The 17,119-nt window shown below is 40.8% G+C and overlaps 1 protein-coding gene across 2 annotated transcripts in view; it reads left to right on the top strand.

Moving 5' to 3' along the window:
- The window catches only part of esyt1a (extended synaptotagmin 1a), a 28,337-nt gene that overhangs the window by 1,002 nt on the left and 10,216 nt on the right, over positions 1–17,119 (top strand). Inside the window, exons 2-14 of one of the 2 annotated variants that reach the window (XM_088992979.1) lie at positions 3,871–3,912; positions 6,913–7,047; positions 7,245–7,318; positions 8,249–8,321; positions 9,293–9,382; positions 11,204–11,259; positions 12,855–12,975; positions 13,100–13,276; positions 14,927–15,009; positions 15,123–15,171; positions 15,426–15,515; positions 16,612–16,707; positions 16,792–16,863. In XM_088992979.1, the coding sequence (XP_088849105.1) occupies positions 3,871–3,912; positions 6,913–7,047; positions 7,245–7,318; positions 8,249–8,321; positions 9,293–9,382; positions 11,204–11,259; positions 12,855–12,975; positions 13,100–13,276; positions 14,927–15,009; positions 15,123–15,171; positions 15,426–15,515; positions 16,612–16,707; positions 16,792–16,863 (1,158 nt within the window). Of the gene's footprint in view, positions 1–3,870; positions 3,913–6,912; positions 7,048–7,244; positions 7,319–8,248; positions 8,322–9,292; positions 9,383–11,203; positions 11,260–12,854; positions 12,976–13,099; positions 13,277–14,926; positions 15,010–15,122; positions 15,172–15,425; positions 15,516–16,611; positions 16,864–17,119 lie in introns of both variants that reach the window. The other variant, XM_088992972.1, reaches the window with a different exon arrangement.

Raw genomic sequence — 17,119 nt, 5'->3', positions numbered from 1 at the left:
GTACGCAGTAAGTGGCAAATTAATCTGAACTGAACATGATGTCACGTGTCTGTTTTGCAATGGGAAAAGGTCTTTTGAGGAACAATTTGCAAGTGTCACGTGAAGAAAAAAATATGCATGAAGCAGCCCCAGAACTCACGAGCCGTGGACCACCATATCTGGATAGAGTGAGAGGGAGGATAAACTGCCCGTGCGTGTTCGAGTGCGTGTGTGTGCGTGTGATTGTGTGCGTGTTTGCGTTCGTGCGAGAAAGAAAAGAACGCTGCAAAGCTGTGTTGAATGATCAGAATCAGAAAGCCTTCAATAGTCCCACAATGGGGAATCTCAGGCACGATGTGTGAACTGATAGGGTGACAGTATGAGCTTAGTAAGGTGCAATTTCCACCAACCCCCCCAGGAGAGCTAATTATTGAAATGTTAAGTACAGGTAGTTCCTTAGAGCTTTTCCAGGGCCCAAATCGGTAAACATGTTCCCAAGCTGTAAAGTGTCAAGGGTGCAAAATCCATTGTCGCATTCATTGTGATCAATGTTAAGTTTCAGAAATCGAAAATCCGAAGGTTTTCGTGCTTGCCATTGTAGTGCGTGTTAAAATAATGTGAGCGTTACAAAAGTGTAAATTAGAAGGAAATAAAACACAAAAATGCTTTCATTGTTTATTAGTATAAAAATGTAATTTGTTTTTTACGTTCTTTTTGTTTTACCTTACAAATTATACTCATTCAGTGTTCATTTGGGGGATTCAGAGAGGCTATGCTCACGAAAATATTTGTTTTAAGCAAGGCATCTTCATTTGTCAAGCACATTTCATGCACAAGCTACAAGTTAAGAACATTGCAAAGCAAAGCAGAGACAAAAAGGTACTTACAAAAATTACCTGAGCATGCAACAACACGATTTAACTCATTCACTGCCAGACCATGTGCAAAAATGTGTCCACTCCAGTGCCATGGTTTTTGTAATTTTCACTCAAATTCTCGGAGTCACACAATATTGAGGACTACACACACATTCAATGCAGCGTAAGAAACCTTAGACTCTTCTTTCATCAGAAAAAAAAGTTAATTCCTAAATTATATGGGTCTGGAGTTATCTGAGCTTGAAATGAGGGCGGCTGTACAAAACGCAAATGCTTCCCCCTCGTGGAAGGAAAAAAAACATTGCCACAGGTCTGACCAGCACTTTATCGGCACCCCCCTGCAAGAAAAACCAAAACCCGAAAAAATGCGGGAATGTCGCTCAACGTCATATTTTCAAATGCAAATGGTGATGAATAGTTAAAAACATAAACAGAAAACTTTTAAAAACATTTAAAAATAAAGGACTAAAACTGCGGTTCTAAAATTAGAGGAAAAACAAGTCACTTAATCAAAACGATGGTAAAAACCTGGATTTAATACATCTTGTACGCTCAGGGCTGACTTGTCTTCTGTTGACAACATATTGTAATTGCGTTCAGCATAACAGCCAAATGAAGCTTCACCTTGTTTACTTTGAACTCTGGCCTCCACTAATTGACCCAAGTCTGCAGATCTCAGAGCCCTACAGGGTTTATTCAGCTGTTCAATTCTGAATGTGCTGCACCTCTTCGATGCTCTTAAGACAGAGTTGTCAAACCTATTTTTGAGTTACGTTTTCTCCTCGGAAAGACAGCGAAACCATAAAATTATCACTTGTACGCAACAAATACCATACATTGCTTCTTTGGAAATCAGTCAAGTCAATTATAATAGTTTGTTCAACTATTTTTCAAATGAGGGGTTCTTGTAAAATATCAACATTATTTATTTTACGTGACAAATTTGATATTTCGGTTCAGATTTTAGTTGCGCATGATTTGGTTTTAACCACTGTGTAATAACAAAGAGCGGAGGGGCGTCAATGCCTGCAAGGCCATCTCTGCTGGCCTAACAATATCAGAATCACAGACTCATGTAATTTGTATTTTGTCCATTAATTATTATTAAATAATTACAAATTGTCTTTCAGTTTCCTTTCACTACTTTTCCCTTGTCGCGCTGTTTACAAACATGTGTTTTCATATTTACGCATTTAACCAATCACATTTCAGCCATCATTTGTTACCAGGGTCAGAAATCTACCTGTACGCCTTCACAATCAGCTCTGCAGTCCCTGGAGCATAAAATAAGTGTCGATGAAGCAGTTGCTTTAACCAATAAGATTTCGAGTTGGCAACCTAAGGCCCGCGAGAAGGGGCTGGAAACGTCAGAGTTTTCACAAACTATGATTGGCTAGTCATATGATTGGCAAGTCACTAGCCAATCATAGTATCACTAGCCGCTAGTGATAATAGCATACTGGCCAGAGCGAGCATAATGTATATCCCAAGCGAGCTGTGAGTTGACTTCATCACGGTTTTGTCAACCCACAACGAAGACATGGATTTGGTTGCAGATATATTGTTCAGGCCATTTTCTAGACGGACTTTTCAAGAATAGATGGACATCATTAAGAAAGGTTGGACAGCTCCGAAGCTAGCAAAGATAGCAAATGATATTGCAATTTTATGAGGTTATCATGAATCCACAAAAATTCAAGCAGTTTCATGACAATATTTCATACATTTCTTCAAGTCACAAGTTATTTCCTGGCCAACGACATCCTCTAGTGGACATGTAGTAAATCACACCACACTCACAGCTATGGAGTGATTCAGACGTAGCACTACTGAAGGCCTAGGAGTGACATGTACGCCCCGCTACTGACAATAAATGAAGCTAAATCTTGAGAACTGAGCTGTAGGGATTGCCTATGGTATGTTTTGCTTTGCAACATTCATATTGTAATACAGTGAGACCTCAACTTACAAACTTAATTGGTTCCCAGACAGAGTGTGTAAGGCGAAAAGGGTGTATCTAAAAAAAAATTCCCATAGGAAACCATTAAAATGGGAATAATCCGTTCCCGGGTTTCCATAAAATATACTTTTCAACTAAATAAGCCTTAAAACTACACACAACATTAAGACAACCTTATTCTATGTATAATAAATGTGCTATTGTATTGTAATGAAAGAAATACACTACATTCTATCATAAAGTCACTTTATTTACATTTGTGATGGTCATTTATGGCTTGATGGAATGGCGTTGGAGGTCAAAGGGAATTGCTGTTGGAAAGAGAGGCGCATTCCATGATGACTGTAATTAAAGAAATAAACTGTGCTGTAAAATAAAGTTTTATTTACCTTTTTGATGGTCGTTGATGGCTTATGGAAGGAGAGTCACCTTCCATAAGGACTGTTGGTAACCTCTGGTGCTGTTTGGTCGTGTGCTTCCGCCGAAGATCACTCCGCCAGCCGTGGTGGGTGTGTATTATGAAAATAGTGCTTCTTATTAGGTTTAATTTTCATAAATTTGACGTTTGTAAGACGGAAAGTTTGTAAGATAAGGTGTTTGTAAGTTGAGGTCTCACTGTAGTAGTTGACATCAATAAGACAAGTCCAGGTCGAGTAAACGACAAACAATGTTCGCATCCTTCACTGTACGTTTAGGTCTTCTATAATTCATGACCTTGCTTGAGCCTTACGCAAATATACTGAGCAGCTGGGCCGGTACAAGCTCCATCATAACCATCTCTTCCCACTTTATCCTCCCAGATGCGCACAGAAAAAAATGCATAAACTGCCCAAGAAATAACGAAACACACACATGGAATTTGTCATTTTTATGCTACAAGTCTCCAACAAATGCTCCTTGTTCGCCAAGAAGATGGTTGGGTTCGACTTTGACTTTTTCACTGTATTCAAAGCAACTATGCCGAGCACTAAAGCAGCGCAGGAGTCCCCTCAGTTATTTCGTGCTCCCTTGTCATGTTTGAGTCCATGGCTGACCTTTGTTTATTCTTCACAGGTCAACTTCCCAGATGTGGAAAAGGCAGAGTGGCTGAATAGGGTCTGTTGTATTTCCTTCTTTAAATGTTGCTTGTTATTGTTATATTTGAACACATTTTGTTGTCTGGCAAGATGTGTCTTGTGAGTGGCGAGCGAGCAGTCCAGGGCAGCTGAGATGTACTGGATACATGATCCAAAATGGAGAGGCTCCAAAAGGAGCAGGGTCACCTCACAGATTGTTTATGCACCGTTTGCTTGTCAACTTTCTTGTTGATCCAAGCAAATTATGGAACATCTTGACATGTTGCGTGAAGTGCCTAAAAAAAACAATATGCGCTCCGCGTAGTGCTTAATTTGTGCCTAAAAAAACAATATGCTATGACAAGCAAATGCTGCATAAACAACCTGTGAGGTGACCCTGCTCCTTTTGGAGCCTCTCTATCAGTACTCCATGCAGGCTCATTGGTGTGATGAAGCCGCAGGAAGAGTTGGCGGAAGGATTTCTCGGCTTGTCCGTCTATGCATAAACCTCACATTAACAAAGGCAAAATGTGCAGATGAATACTAATCCTGCAAAGTGTCATTGCGCAGGACCAAATATGCTGAACTGGATTATTTGAGAGTAATTAGTACGTATTTCAACTGTGGAGATTTGTCCTCTTCTGCAGACAAAGATACAGTCTCTCTTGTAATCAACATTAAATCGACTGCGCCATTGCGCCGCAATGGCTGCTGCATGACCTTTAATGTCTCATGATTTTTGGTGCCCACGTGTCACGCTGGAGCCCGAACGCATCAGCTGGCAGGCTCATGAGTTTGAAGGTGGAAGTCAGTGAAGCGCAAAGCTCGACAATGGCCTCACGCTACACTTCACACCCAAATGCTGACACCGTCAACGCCAGCGTGGCGGTGCCGCCAGGGAACTTTGTAGAAAATCAACATTGTTTTCGTGTCGTCGCTGTCACTGATTTGATAATGGAAGCATGAAGATGTGCATGTTTTTTTGGGTTAAGTGACATTGACTAAAATGTATTACGGTGAGTGGAAAGCACATTGCTGAATTACAAACGCAAAGTGGTGGTTATTGAAAGCAGCACTCAGGTTGTTTTGTCTGCATTTTTTAAAACATTTGCAGCTGCAACCGAAACAACCAGCTTATGTTTTCTACCCATTTAGCCTTTTGCTGTCATATGCGGGTGGATAGTCGCTTTGCTCTTACATGCATTCAGCATAATTATCGGGTATTTCCCAATTTTAATCAACTTACTTTTCTTTAATCAGGAAATACTTATTGAGATGGAAGGGACTTAAAAGGACAGTAGTGCTGTTTTATTGTTTTGTTTCCACAGTAGCAACAGTTTGGGAAATGTCTGTCCACCTGAATCAACACTACAGTTATAAATGACTGTTTAACAAATGTTGCCAGTTTTTTTCATCATAGCTCCAAATAAACCTTTTGATGCCAATTCCAAATCTCCTCCCCCATCAGGTTTTAAGAATAATAATGGAATATATAAAATGGCAATATATTTCATCATATTTATGAATGGTTAGGATTAGCAGTAGGTGGATTTTTCTTTTTTAAACTTAAATACAAACAAACAAATAAATATGAAACACATTTTTCAAAAATTGAGGAAGATGTCTGGAGATAATCTTCTTCTTCTTTTCCTTTTGGCTTTTCGCTTCAAGGGCTCGCCACAGCAAATCAGTGTCCTCCATCTTTAGAGGTTTGATCCACATGTTTGTTTTGGCCAAGCTTTTACGTCGCATGCCCTTCCTGACACCACCCTCTGTATTTATCCGGGCTTGGGACCGGCACAAGAAGACATATGTCCCTTTGTGGCTACAGAACTAGCAACTCGTTCAGTAAAAGGCTCCCAAACACAAAATGGTAATCGGCACAGCAACATTCAAAAAAGCCAAAACTATACTACTACTACTACTACTAATACTACTACTACTACTACTACTACTACTACTACTACTACTACTACGACTACTACTACTACTAATAATAATAATGATAATGATGATAATAATAATAATAATAATAATAATAATAATAATAATAATAATAATAATAATAATAATAATAATAATAATACATTTCATTTGTAAGCGCCTTTCAAAACTCTCAAGGACACTTCACAGTCACAGGTTACGTTTTTCTGCAGGTGAAAACTAAAGTAAAGAAGACGACATGAACGCCATAAGCTACACAGGCTACATTGGCAGTTATTTGATATTTTTCAGAGTAGTCAGATTTCTGTGGACTGTTGTTCAAAAGATATTGTGTGCTAAAATTATGCCAGCCCCTTAATTAGAAAAGTCCACTGAAATCAACTGTATTTATTGAGTACTTTAAAACAACCACCTCTTCATACAAAGTGTTGTATGTGGAGCAAAAATGTATACAACACAGATCAAAATAATACATGTATTACAAAGACAGTATAAAGTATGAAACAGTCAAACTGAAAATCAAGTCTGGTGTTGAGTCAAAAGCAAAATAATAAATCAGAGTTTTAAAACAGGTTTTAAAGATAGGAAGCGAGGGGTCATTTCAAAGAGAGAAACCAGCAACAAAAAAGGTTTGACCCCCGCTTACCACTCGGTACCTTAAAGAATGTGTGATCCGCGGCCCTGATACGGGTGCCTAAGGGGCAGAGGAGCTCCGAGACCGAATGCGGGGCGAGGGTATTTCAAGATTTGAAAACAAATAAGAGGATATTAAAAATATATAATGGATCTGGAAATGGAAATGGAAATCTATAATGGAGATGGAGCCAGTGAGGGAGGAGATGCCAAAGTTGGAGTTACTTGCTCCCTCCCACTAGCATTAGTCAAGAGGCGTGGAGCGGCATTTAGGACCGGCTGGACATGCTTAACAGAGGATTGGTCAAGTAAAGTGCATCACAGTAGTCCAGCCAAGAAATGTGAAGGCGTAAATTACTGTTTCAAAGATCTCTTGAGTAAGGAGAGGCCTTTCATGACAAAATGTCGATAATGCAGTAGACCTTCAAATTGACCTGATAGTGGATCAACTTTCTTTGTTTAGATCCTGCAGCAAGCGTGGCCCTTCATAGGCCAATTTCTAGAAAAGTTACTTCTGGAGACCATCGCTCCAACCATCCGGGCCTCCAGTATTCATCTGCAAACCCTGAGCTTCACCAAAGTTAACCTCGGAGACAAGGTATCAGATCAGTCCCCGTCAATTTTTTTAAGTTGGGCATCCCTAATCAGTGTTCAGGATAATATAATTTAATGATGGATTGATTTATTTGGGGACCATTTGTTGACCAGTTAAACGATTGAGATTGACACATTTACTAGCTCCATGTCTCATTATCACGATTGGCTTTGGTATAATTGCAGCTGTTTTGTTGACAGGCCTTAAAAGTGGTCGGCGTGAAGGCTCACACAGAACACGATAGGAGACAAGTCATGTTGGATTTGTACCTCAGGTAATTATTTGGTGTAAGAAACCAGTCGGTGTAGTCAGACCTTGAGATGGTCCTTCAGTTCAAGATGTTTGTCCCTGTATGTTTATTTAAAGGACAACCGACGTCACTTTTTTGTTCCCTAACTGACATCAGAAAAACGTTTTATAGCATCTAAAATACCCAAAACACGCAGGATGACATTTTTATTCAAATGCAAAACACCAATAAAAATGACTTAGTGTCCAAAATCTGCAACAAATTGAGCTGCGAATTGGGCATTTTCAGAAGGTCCCGCCCCCTTGTTCATAACGTCACGCCAAGACGTCTTGCCTTGCTCGAGAATCAAAACAATGGCTTCAGATTCGGAGAATATGCTTTCTTGTTACGCATCCAGTTATGAATATGATTCAAATAGTTCTGAAGAGGAAAGCATACATGTTTGCAATCGATTAAAGAATTTATTCCGTGTCATTTTGAGGCATCTGGACTGCAATGTAGTGTCCCAGAAAAGAGGCAGAAAATGGCGACCTCTTGTGGACATGACAGTCTATTGCGTTTCCACAGGATGATAAATTCCTTATAGGGAGCTTGGACGCCCTCTTCTGGCGCAACACGAGGTTTTCAGACCAAACAAGCATTGACGTGATGGAAGGACTGCTACAATGTGTCCTTTTTTTCGGTCAGGGGCGTTCCTTCAGTGACGTCACGTACGGACTCGTCACCAACTCAAAAACAAGACTTCCGGAATATTCAGCACGAGTCTTAAAACGTAAAATATAGAGATATGCGATGGAATCTTTGTAAAATACGCTCACTAGAAGTCATTTGAAACCATTTTACAAATTATGGACACAACTTGTCCGGAGACGTCGGTTGTCCTTTAAGACAAAACAGTCTCATAATCTCCTCACATCAACTGCTTCCTTCTGTCAAACATGTGTCTTTCTGCAGCTACGCCGGCGACGTCGAGATCAACGTAGAAATCAAAAAGTACTTCTGCAAAGCTGGGGTCAAAGGAATTCAGGTGTGGATTTACAGTGGTGCCTTGAAATACTATCATACATACACACACGCACTCACAAAACTCCCAGACGTCAGATAATCTTTGCTCATCTAAATGAGTGGGAACGCAGATGATGCTAATATTTATTGGCAATGTCGAACGTTGTACGCTCCAGCGAGACAATGATGCGCGGGTTTGGCTCATTTAATAGATGATATGAAAAGTAAAGCTGACTCCTCAAATCGTACTCTACCCCACTGGATAGACTACACAATACAAGAGCAAGTATGCATGGGCTGTCCATGGCCTATAATGTCACTGTGCAGGTGATCTTAACTCATTCACTGCCAGACGTGCAAAAATGTATCCAGTCCAGTGCCAGAGGTTTTGTCATTTTCACTCAAATTCCAGGACGCACAGAATATTGAGTGTTAGGACTTCATTAACATTCAATGCAGTGCAAGAAAATGTATACTGTCTTCTTTCATCAGAAAAAAAGACTTAATTCCTAAGTTATATGGGTCTGGAGTTATCTGAGCTTGAAATGTGGGCGGCTGTTCAAAAGGCAAATGCTGCCCCCTCGTGGGAGGGAAAAACATTGCCAGAGGTCTGACCAGCGCTTTATCCCCCCCTAGCAAAAAAACCCCAAAACCCGAACAAATGCGGGAATGGCGCCATGCATGTTTTTGGGAATGTGAGAGGAAACTGGAGGACCTGAAGAAAAGACACCCGGGCCCTGGGAGCACATGCAAACTCCACACAGGGAGTCTCCTTGTGTGGCCTCACGACCTCTGCACGACCTAACCGCTTGACTACTGGGCTGGCCTGGTTACAAGTCATGGCAAAAAAAATCGAAATAAATGTCAGAAATATGGCAAATAATAAAAAAAAGGTAGAATTGTGTCACTGATCTCTCAAGGCACCAGCATGGAGTATAAAATATTTTCATGCCGAGGTTCTAATGCAGAGACCGACCCTTGTGCTCTCTGTAGCTCCATGGCAAGCTGCGTGTGATCCTTGAGCCTCTGATTGGAGACATTCCGCTGGTGGGAGCCATCACAATGTTCTTTATACGTCGACCTGTAAGTTGAACTTGGAATATCTGTCACTCAGCATTATTTCCCAGATTGCTTTTGCCTGTGTGTGTGCATGTGCGTGTGTGTGTGCGTTTGAGTCTGTAGTGCATAGTTGTTTTTCTATGGCTTCATCGGATTTTGTGGCATTATCTCAAACATTGACCTTAAGTTTGAGCAGTGGTGGGCCGTCACGCCTGCAAGGCCTTCTCTGCTGGCCTAAAAATATCTGATTCACAGACTCATGTGTTTTTTCGTATTTTTGCATTTAACCAATCACATTTCCGCCATCATTTGTCACCAGGGTCAGAAATCTACCTGTACACCTTCACAATCAGCACTGCAGTTTCTGGAGCGTAAAAATCAATGGCGATGAAACAGTTGATTTCACGAATCGGAGTTCGTGTTGGCAACCCAAGGCCTGCTCGTAGGCACTGGCAACGTCAGAGGTTTTGCAAATTATGATTGGCTAGTCACATTATTGGCTGGTCACTAGCCATATTATCACTAGCTGCTTGTGATAAGCGCGTACTGGCCAGAGCTAGCACACTCGAACTGCATAAGCAAATACATTTTTTAGTTGATTTGAAGGAGTAGAAGAAGTAGATTTGGTTGCACGTATACTGTTAAAGCCATTTAGACGGACTTTTCAAGAATAGATGTACGCCATAAATAAAGGTGGGAATTTTATGACGTTATCCATCACATTCATCGTCAAAAGTCGAACAGTTTAATGACAGCATTTCTTAAAGGACAACCGACGCATCTGGACAAGTTGTGTTCATAATTCGTAAAATCACTTCAAATGACTTCTACTGAGCATATTTTACAAAGATTCCACGGCATATAGCTATATTTTATGTTTTAAGACTCGCACTGAATATTCAGGAAGTGTTTTCGAGTTGATGACGATGCCTGACATCACGTGACGTCATGTCTGAAACGCGACCTGACCGAGAAAGCGACACACAATGCATTTTGTGTACTTTGTTTGGTCTGAAAACTTTGTGTTGATGGCGAAATTAGAAGGAAAACACATAAATAACATAATGGTGATGGTGTATTGCACCAAGACTACTATTTGATACTAGCTGACACAAATTCCCAGCAGACAAATCAGCCCATTTCCAACGGAGCTTGGGCGCCATCTTGTGCACATTGGAGTCCTGATGGCTCGAATTGATATGGGAGGACTTCTTTCATCGATGGCTAACATTTATGCTTTCCTCTTCAGAACTATTTGAATCATATTCATAACTGGATGAGTAACAGGAAAGCATCTTCTCCAAACCTGTAGCCATTGTTTTGATTCTCGAGCAAGTCAAGACGTCTTGGCGTGATGTCATGAACAAGGGGGCGGGACCTTCTGAAACTGAAACTTTCTGAGGTCATTTTGAAGTAGTTTTGGGACACTTTAAGTCATTTTTGTTTTTCATTTGACTAAAAATATAAGCCTGCGTGTTTTGGGTATTTTAGATGCTATAAAATGTTTTTCGGATGTCAGTTAGGAAGCAAAAAAATGGTGCCGCTTGTACTTTAAGTTTCTTCAAGTCACAAGTTATTTCCTGGCCAATGACATCCCCTAGTGTACTAGATCACACCACACTCGCAGCTGTGGAGTGATTCAGACGTAGCCCTACTGAAGGCCACTGAGCACATCCTCTAACCATGAAAAAGAACAAAGCTAAATCATAAGTGTAAAGTTTGCAAAGTGTAGGCGTGCTTCTCCGGGCTGCTGAATGACTTGTCTGAGCTTTGGGGGGAGTGTCATAGCAATTGGTTAAGCGTTTCTAATTTCCATATTGCATCTCAACTCTGATTGTTTGATAGAAACTGGACATCAACTGGACCGGTCTGACCAACCTCTTGGATATCCCTGGATTGAAGTGAGTTTACAAAGTTACTTTTTAACCCGCACAGCAAAGTTTCCCAAATGCTACCCATGAGAAAACCACAATCAATTGCTTCAAGCGTTTTTAAACCTTTGACATAACCACAGTATGAGAAACATTCCTCAGTGTGCTAAAGTGCACTACTACACAACAGTAAGAATGAACATAATAACAATGCTGATTGTGTTAGTCAAAATCTAGGATTTGTGTTGCAGCTGTTCAGACATATTCAAGTGAATATGTTATTCAGTGTATTTTGGCATCTGAATCATTACAGATTTTGGGTTGATGCCGGCTGGCCTTGCATGTTGCAACTTTGGGTGACATTAATGTTTTTGTCTTTGTTACCCACTTTATTTTAAGACCCATGTTTCATTGTTTTTACTATACAGTAGCAGTGGTGGGCCATCATGGCCTGTAAGGCCTTCTCTGCTGCCCTCAAAATATCTGAATCACAAACTAATGTTAATTATATTTTGTCCACACATTCTTATTAAATTGGCTTTCAGCGTTCTTTCATTGCTTTCCCCCTGTTGCGCTGCTTCCAGATGTGTGTTTTCGTATTTAAGCATTTAACCAATCATATTTCAGCCATCATTTGTTACCGGGTTCAGAAATCTACCTGGACGCCTTCACACTCAGTTCGGCAGGCCCTGTCGCATTAAAATGCGGTGTCGAAGACTCTGTTGCTTTCACTAATGTCTGTTGCTTTAACCAATCAGATTTCGAGTTGGTGACGCATAGGGCCTGCTCGCAGGCCTGGGGAACGTCAGTTTTCACAAATTATGATTGGTTAGTCACCAGTCAATCATAGTATCACTTGCCGCTAGTGACAAGAGCATACTGACCAGAGCTAGCACACTGTATCTTTCACAAGCTGCACAAGCAAATACTGTGCATTGTTGTGTTGGTTTAATTGCGGGTTTGTCAACCCACCATAGCTGATTTGGTTGCAGATTTACTGTTAAAGCTATTTTCAAGACGGACTTTTCAAGAAAAAATGGACATCATTAACAAAGGGCGGACAGCTCAGAATATGTCAGAAAATAGCAAATCATATTGCAATTTTATGAGATGATTCGCCATCCTGTTGTTCAATCGTCTCTGCGGTGTGAGAAGAGACTTCTTACCCCAAATCATGAATTCACACATTCATGGTATAAACTCGAACAGTTTAATGACAGTATTTCTTTCTTCACAAGTTATTTCCTTGCTAACAGGACCCGCTAGTAAATCACACCACACTTTTTATTTACAGTCGCAGCTGTGGATTGATTCAGATAGCACTATTGAAGGCACGGCCCGCCACTGTACAATAGTAGAAACAGCCTAAATGTAATTCTAAAAAAAAGGGAAGTCGAACACGCTCTTTTTTTCATGATTGAACTTGAGTGAAAATACGATTCCGACACTGTTATGACATTACATAACATGCCATTTACAAAATTGTATTCTCACTGCACAGTCAGTGAGCTTTGTTATTGAAAGTTGCTCCCGTTTCCAACGTTGGGGCCGCTTTCTGTTTTGTCTGTGTGCCCCCCCCCCCTCCCAACCGCGTGTCGCCAACATCACCCTTGCATTCATTGCAGTGCCATGTCGGACACTATGATAATGGATGCAATAGCCTCCCAACTGGTCCTTCCCAACCGTCTGACCGTTCCCCTGGTGGCCGACCTGCAGGTTGCGCAGCTGCGCTCACCTCTGCCAAGGGTAACTGCCTCTGTACTTGATGGTGGCCCGGGGAACTCGTTGTAATCCATGTTGCTAGCATACACGTCACATTACTGCCGACTGCTACAATTAATGTCTTTCTGCACGTGTCTGCAAACATTAGGGAGTTGTTCGTATCCACCTGCTGGAGGCCGAGGATCTGACGGCAAAGGACACCATCATCAAAGGACTGATTGACGGCAAGTCAGACCCTTATGCTGTGCTTCGAGTGGGTACCCAGATCTTCACCTCACATCACGTGGACAGCAACCTTAACCCACAGTGGAGGGAGATGTATGAGGTGAGGCTGGTGTGTTTTAAATGCAAGAAAAAAATATGCAGAGGTATTTGAGATCATCTGCCAACAGCTGTGAGTCGCGTGACGCGAGCTCTTCCATTAGTGGAAGGACTTTAACGGCTTCATTGGCAGTTGTAATTTTCAACATGAACGTCGATAGCCATGTCTCGACGCAAAAAGCATTTTCCAGGTTTGCTCGTCTGTTGCTGCATTCAGCGTATGCCGCAGAATGCCCAGATAAAAACCTGATTTATTACCATTTTAAGTCTAATTTTTTTGGGGCTGTTCACCAACATAACTTCTGTGTGGCATGCGGCATTTAGACATTTTTAGTTTTACTTTACAGAACGTGAGTATGAAATCAAACTATGCCCACAAATTGAGATCGGACGTGTTTCCAAGCACTGTACTTCATCAAACTTTGTAGTTATAGGTTATGTGATGCTGCTTTTACTTCCTTCCTTTATTGTACGTGTCACCCAGAGACAAACATTTTAGAGTGTTTAGTGAAGATTTCATCTTCGCTTCAAGCAGGAAATTGCAACTTCTGTGATAAGCAAGTCTTTGCGGAAACATTTTCTCTCATGGGCATGTTTTCCTTCTCCTTTGACTGGGGAGGAACATTTGTGATGCTTAAAAGTTCAATGAAAACTCATGATATAAGTGCTCCTGAAGCTTTAATCAATGATGCGTCCCTTGTGATTATTTTTTTTGCTAAGTATCTCCAAACCTGTGCAAAGCAATTTTGGATGGGGGAAAATACTTTAAAGCAGGGGTGTCAAAGTCAGTTTTTGCCGCAGGCCACATTGTAGTTGTGGTTTCCTCTCGAGGGCCGTTGGCGAATTTGGGGAAGCCATTAGAATGTTTAATCCCCTCCACATATTGCATAGAAAGCGCACAACAAATTAATGAAAAGCTAGTTTTCAAATCTGAAGTCAAGAATAATGACAGTTATTGTGATTTACATTATAAAAATATGATATTTTGGTTAGGATTTTAGCAAGCATCATGGAATTTCACAAGTTTGATTTGCTTTCGCGGGCCGAAGAAAATGATGTGGCGGGCAGGATTTGGCCCCTGGGCCTTGACTTTGACACCAGTGCTTTAAAGCAAATGGTGTGCTGTCATTGGCTCATTAAAACCGTTGGACCTCCATTTGAAATGCTATTGCTTGGACTATATGGGAATTAAAATATATAACTGAAACAAATACAGTACACCTTTATTTCTATCACTCCAAATGTCAATACTGAATTTTGTATTGTTGCACTGAAGTGAGGTGTTTTGCATTGTTAGCCAGACAGCTGAAAAAAAGGTGGTGTGCATGGTGCAGAGGGTCCAGGAGGATTTTCCACGCTCTTGTCTTGATTCTTGCAGTGTGCAAGTCCTCGAGAGTGGGTAGGGCGGTGCCAATGTTTTTTTTCCGCTGTCCTACCTTTCCATTGAAGTCGGATTTTGTCCATTTTTGTGGCGGCCCGAACCAAACCGTGAAGGAAGAACACGGGATTGATTCGATGACTGCCGTGTAGAAATGTCGTAGCACCTTCTGTGGCAGGCGATGCTTCTTCAAATTTTAGTGAGACATTTGGGCTTGTTGTATTGATGTGTTATTGTGGCGTGTGTATGTGTTGTTTATTTTTATGAATGTGTCAGGTGATTGCCCATGAAGTACCTGGTCAGGAGTTGGAAGTTGAAGTCTTTGACAAAGACCCAGACCAAGATGACTTCCTGGGCAGGTAGGTAGCTCATGTTCATCTCACATTATGGCGCTTGCTTAGTGGTGAATCTGTCTGAATACTACGTTTGGAGAGTCTTGTACATTTCAATCCTCTTATGATGTCTCTTTCAGAGTCAAGGTGGATCTTGATATTGTGAAAAAAGCCAGAGTTGTGGATGATGTAAGTCATTTTTAATTGCTTCAGCATTCAACATTGTTGTTTTTGTCTCATTTTTGCTCGAGTGATTCAACTTGAAAAATGGCTTAACAAGATTTTTGTAATCCTCTCAGCATGTGACCCTTGCATATGACACACATGGGTCACATGGTAATCCTTGTGAGTCACACTCCGCCACCGGCTTTAGGATTGAACTCTGTGAAGAAAAGCAAAAAAATGTGTGTTGTGTTCATGTGAGTCGGATGTTTTGTGTACAGTGGTTCAGTTTGAGGGACGTCCCATCTGGTAGCGTTCACCTCCGGCTGGAGTGGCTCTCTCTACTGTCTTCTGCTGACAGATTGACTGAGGTGAGAATGATGAATGTGTGAAGCTAAATCACCATACGTTGTTCTAAGAATCTACACCATTACAGTATTTTCCGGTGTATAAGGCGCACCCCCAATGAATGATGTATTTTCAAACTTTTTCCACATAAGGCGCGCCGGAGTATAAGGCGCACCTTCAATGAATGAAAAAAGGTTTACCCAATATAATATATAAACACACAAAGGTTTTCTACATATAAAGCACACCGCATTATTAGGCACTACGGTAAAGGCTGAGCTTACGCGCGACTTCTTCTACAGGGGGAAATGGAGTCGGTGGCTGCTGACAGTAGTTGCGAGACATGTTGTGACTCAATATTACTTGACATATAAGGTGCAGGGTCATCTTTGGAAGAAAATCAAGGCTTTTGCGTACACCTTATACACCGGAAAATACGGTACTTGATTCCAAGTGGAATAGATTGATTGGGAAACAAGTATCACTGGATCCTCTGGATATTTGCGAAAGCAGTAAAACATGAATTGTGATTCAACATTTATGAAGCATCAAACAGACTCATTGTGAAGATAAAAAATGTTTATTTCCAACAATTTTGGATAATGGATCAAAAAACGCCACATATTATATCTATAGTGTGCACTAAAGTGCTCCACGCTGAATTGATCAATTTACAAAGTATCAATTTTTGAATTCAGATAAAAAAAGAAATATTGATTATTCAAATAATAAATCACATGCCGACCAGATATTTGCCATTGTATGGCAATATATATTTTTTAATTTCCACATGTGGATAGAGCGACTGGTCTATTCATACACAACAATAAAATTGATTAATTTTACTTTAATATTTATTTTTTCTGTCGATACCAAATACGGATCCTACACATACTTCAAATGCTAAACTGTAATTCATGGTATAAACCTTTTAAGAGAGAAACATGTTTTTACTGGTGCAATTCTAGTCATTTAAAAGCTTAGCTTCATACCCTCCTCGCCTCATTTTATATGCGCACTCTAAGTGCATGATTGATCTTCAGTCTCCTCTGGCATTTTATAATGGTTACTCTCATTGCAGAAAATCATCATCACTCTTCACTATAATTTGTCCTCCAGGTGATTCAGAGAAACGAGAACCTGACCAGCAAAACCACCGACCCACCGTCTGCTGCCATCTTGGCCATCTATCTCGATCAAGCTCACGAGCTACCTGTAAAATCATTGTCACTTTCATGCAGTTGTTGTTGTATGTACTTTTCATTTGTCCACTGTCAAAATGCTTTTATCATGTTTCAGATGAGAAAAGGCAATAAGGACCCAAGCCCAATGGTGCAAATTTCCATTCAGGATACAACACAAGAGAGCAAGGTAATTGACAATGTTAATTGTAACAGAAATGCTGTTTCAATGCTCATGGAACAGAAACTCCACTGTGCGCTTAGACGCAATGAATGGAGCCCAGAGATTCAAGCAAACATGATGCATCAGCATTTAGCTGTTCTGCTGGACGCAAATGGAATAAAATCATCACAGAAGTGAAGTCAGTATAAATGCTTAAAGGACAACCAACGTCTCCGGACAAGTTGTGTCCATAATTTGTAAAATGGCTGCAAATGACTTCTAC

This window comes from Hippocampus bargibanti, linkage group LG01 (assembly GCF_051943395.1).
Source record: "Hippocampus bargibanti isolate YZ-2025 linkage group LG01, ASM5194339v1, whole genome shotgun sequence".
NCBI classification, from domain to species: domain Eukaryota; kingdom Metazoa; phylum Chordata; class Actinopteri; order Syngnathiformes; family Syngnathidae; genus Hippocampus; species Hippocampus bargibanti.
Note: the sequence above shows the minus strand (reverse complement) of the source record. Positions and strands in the feature narration are given on the sequence as shown.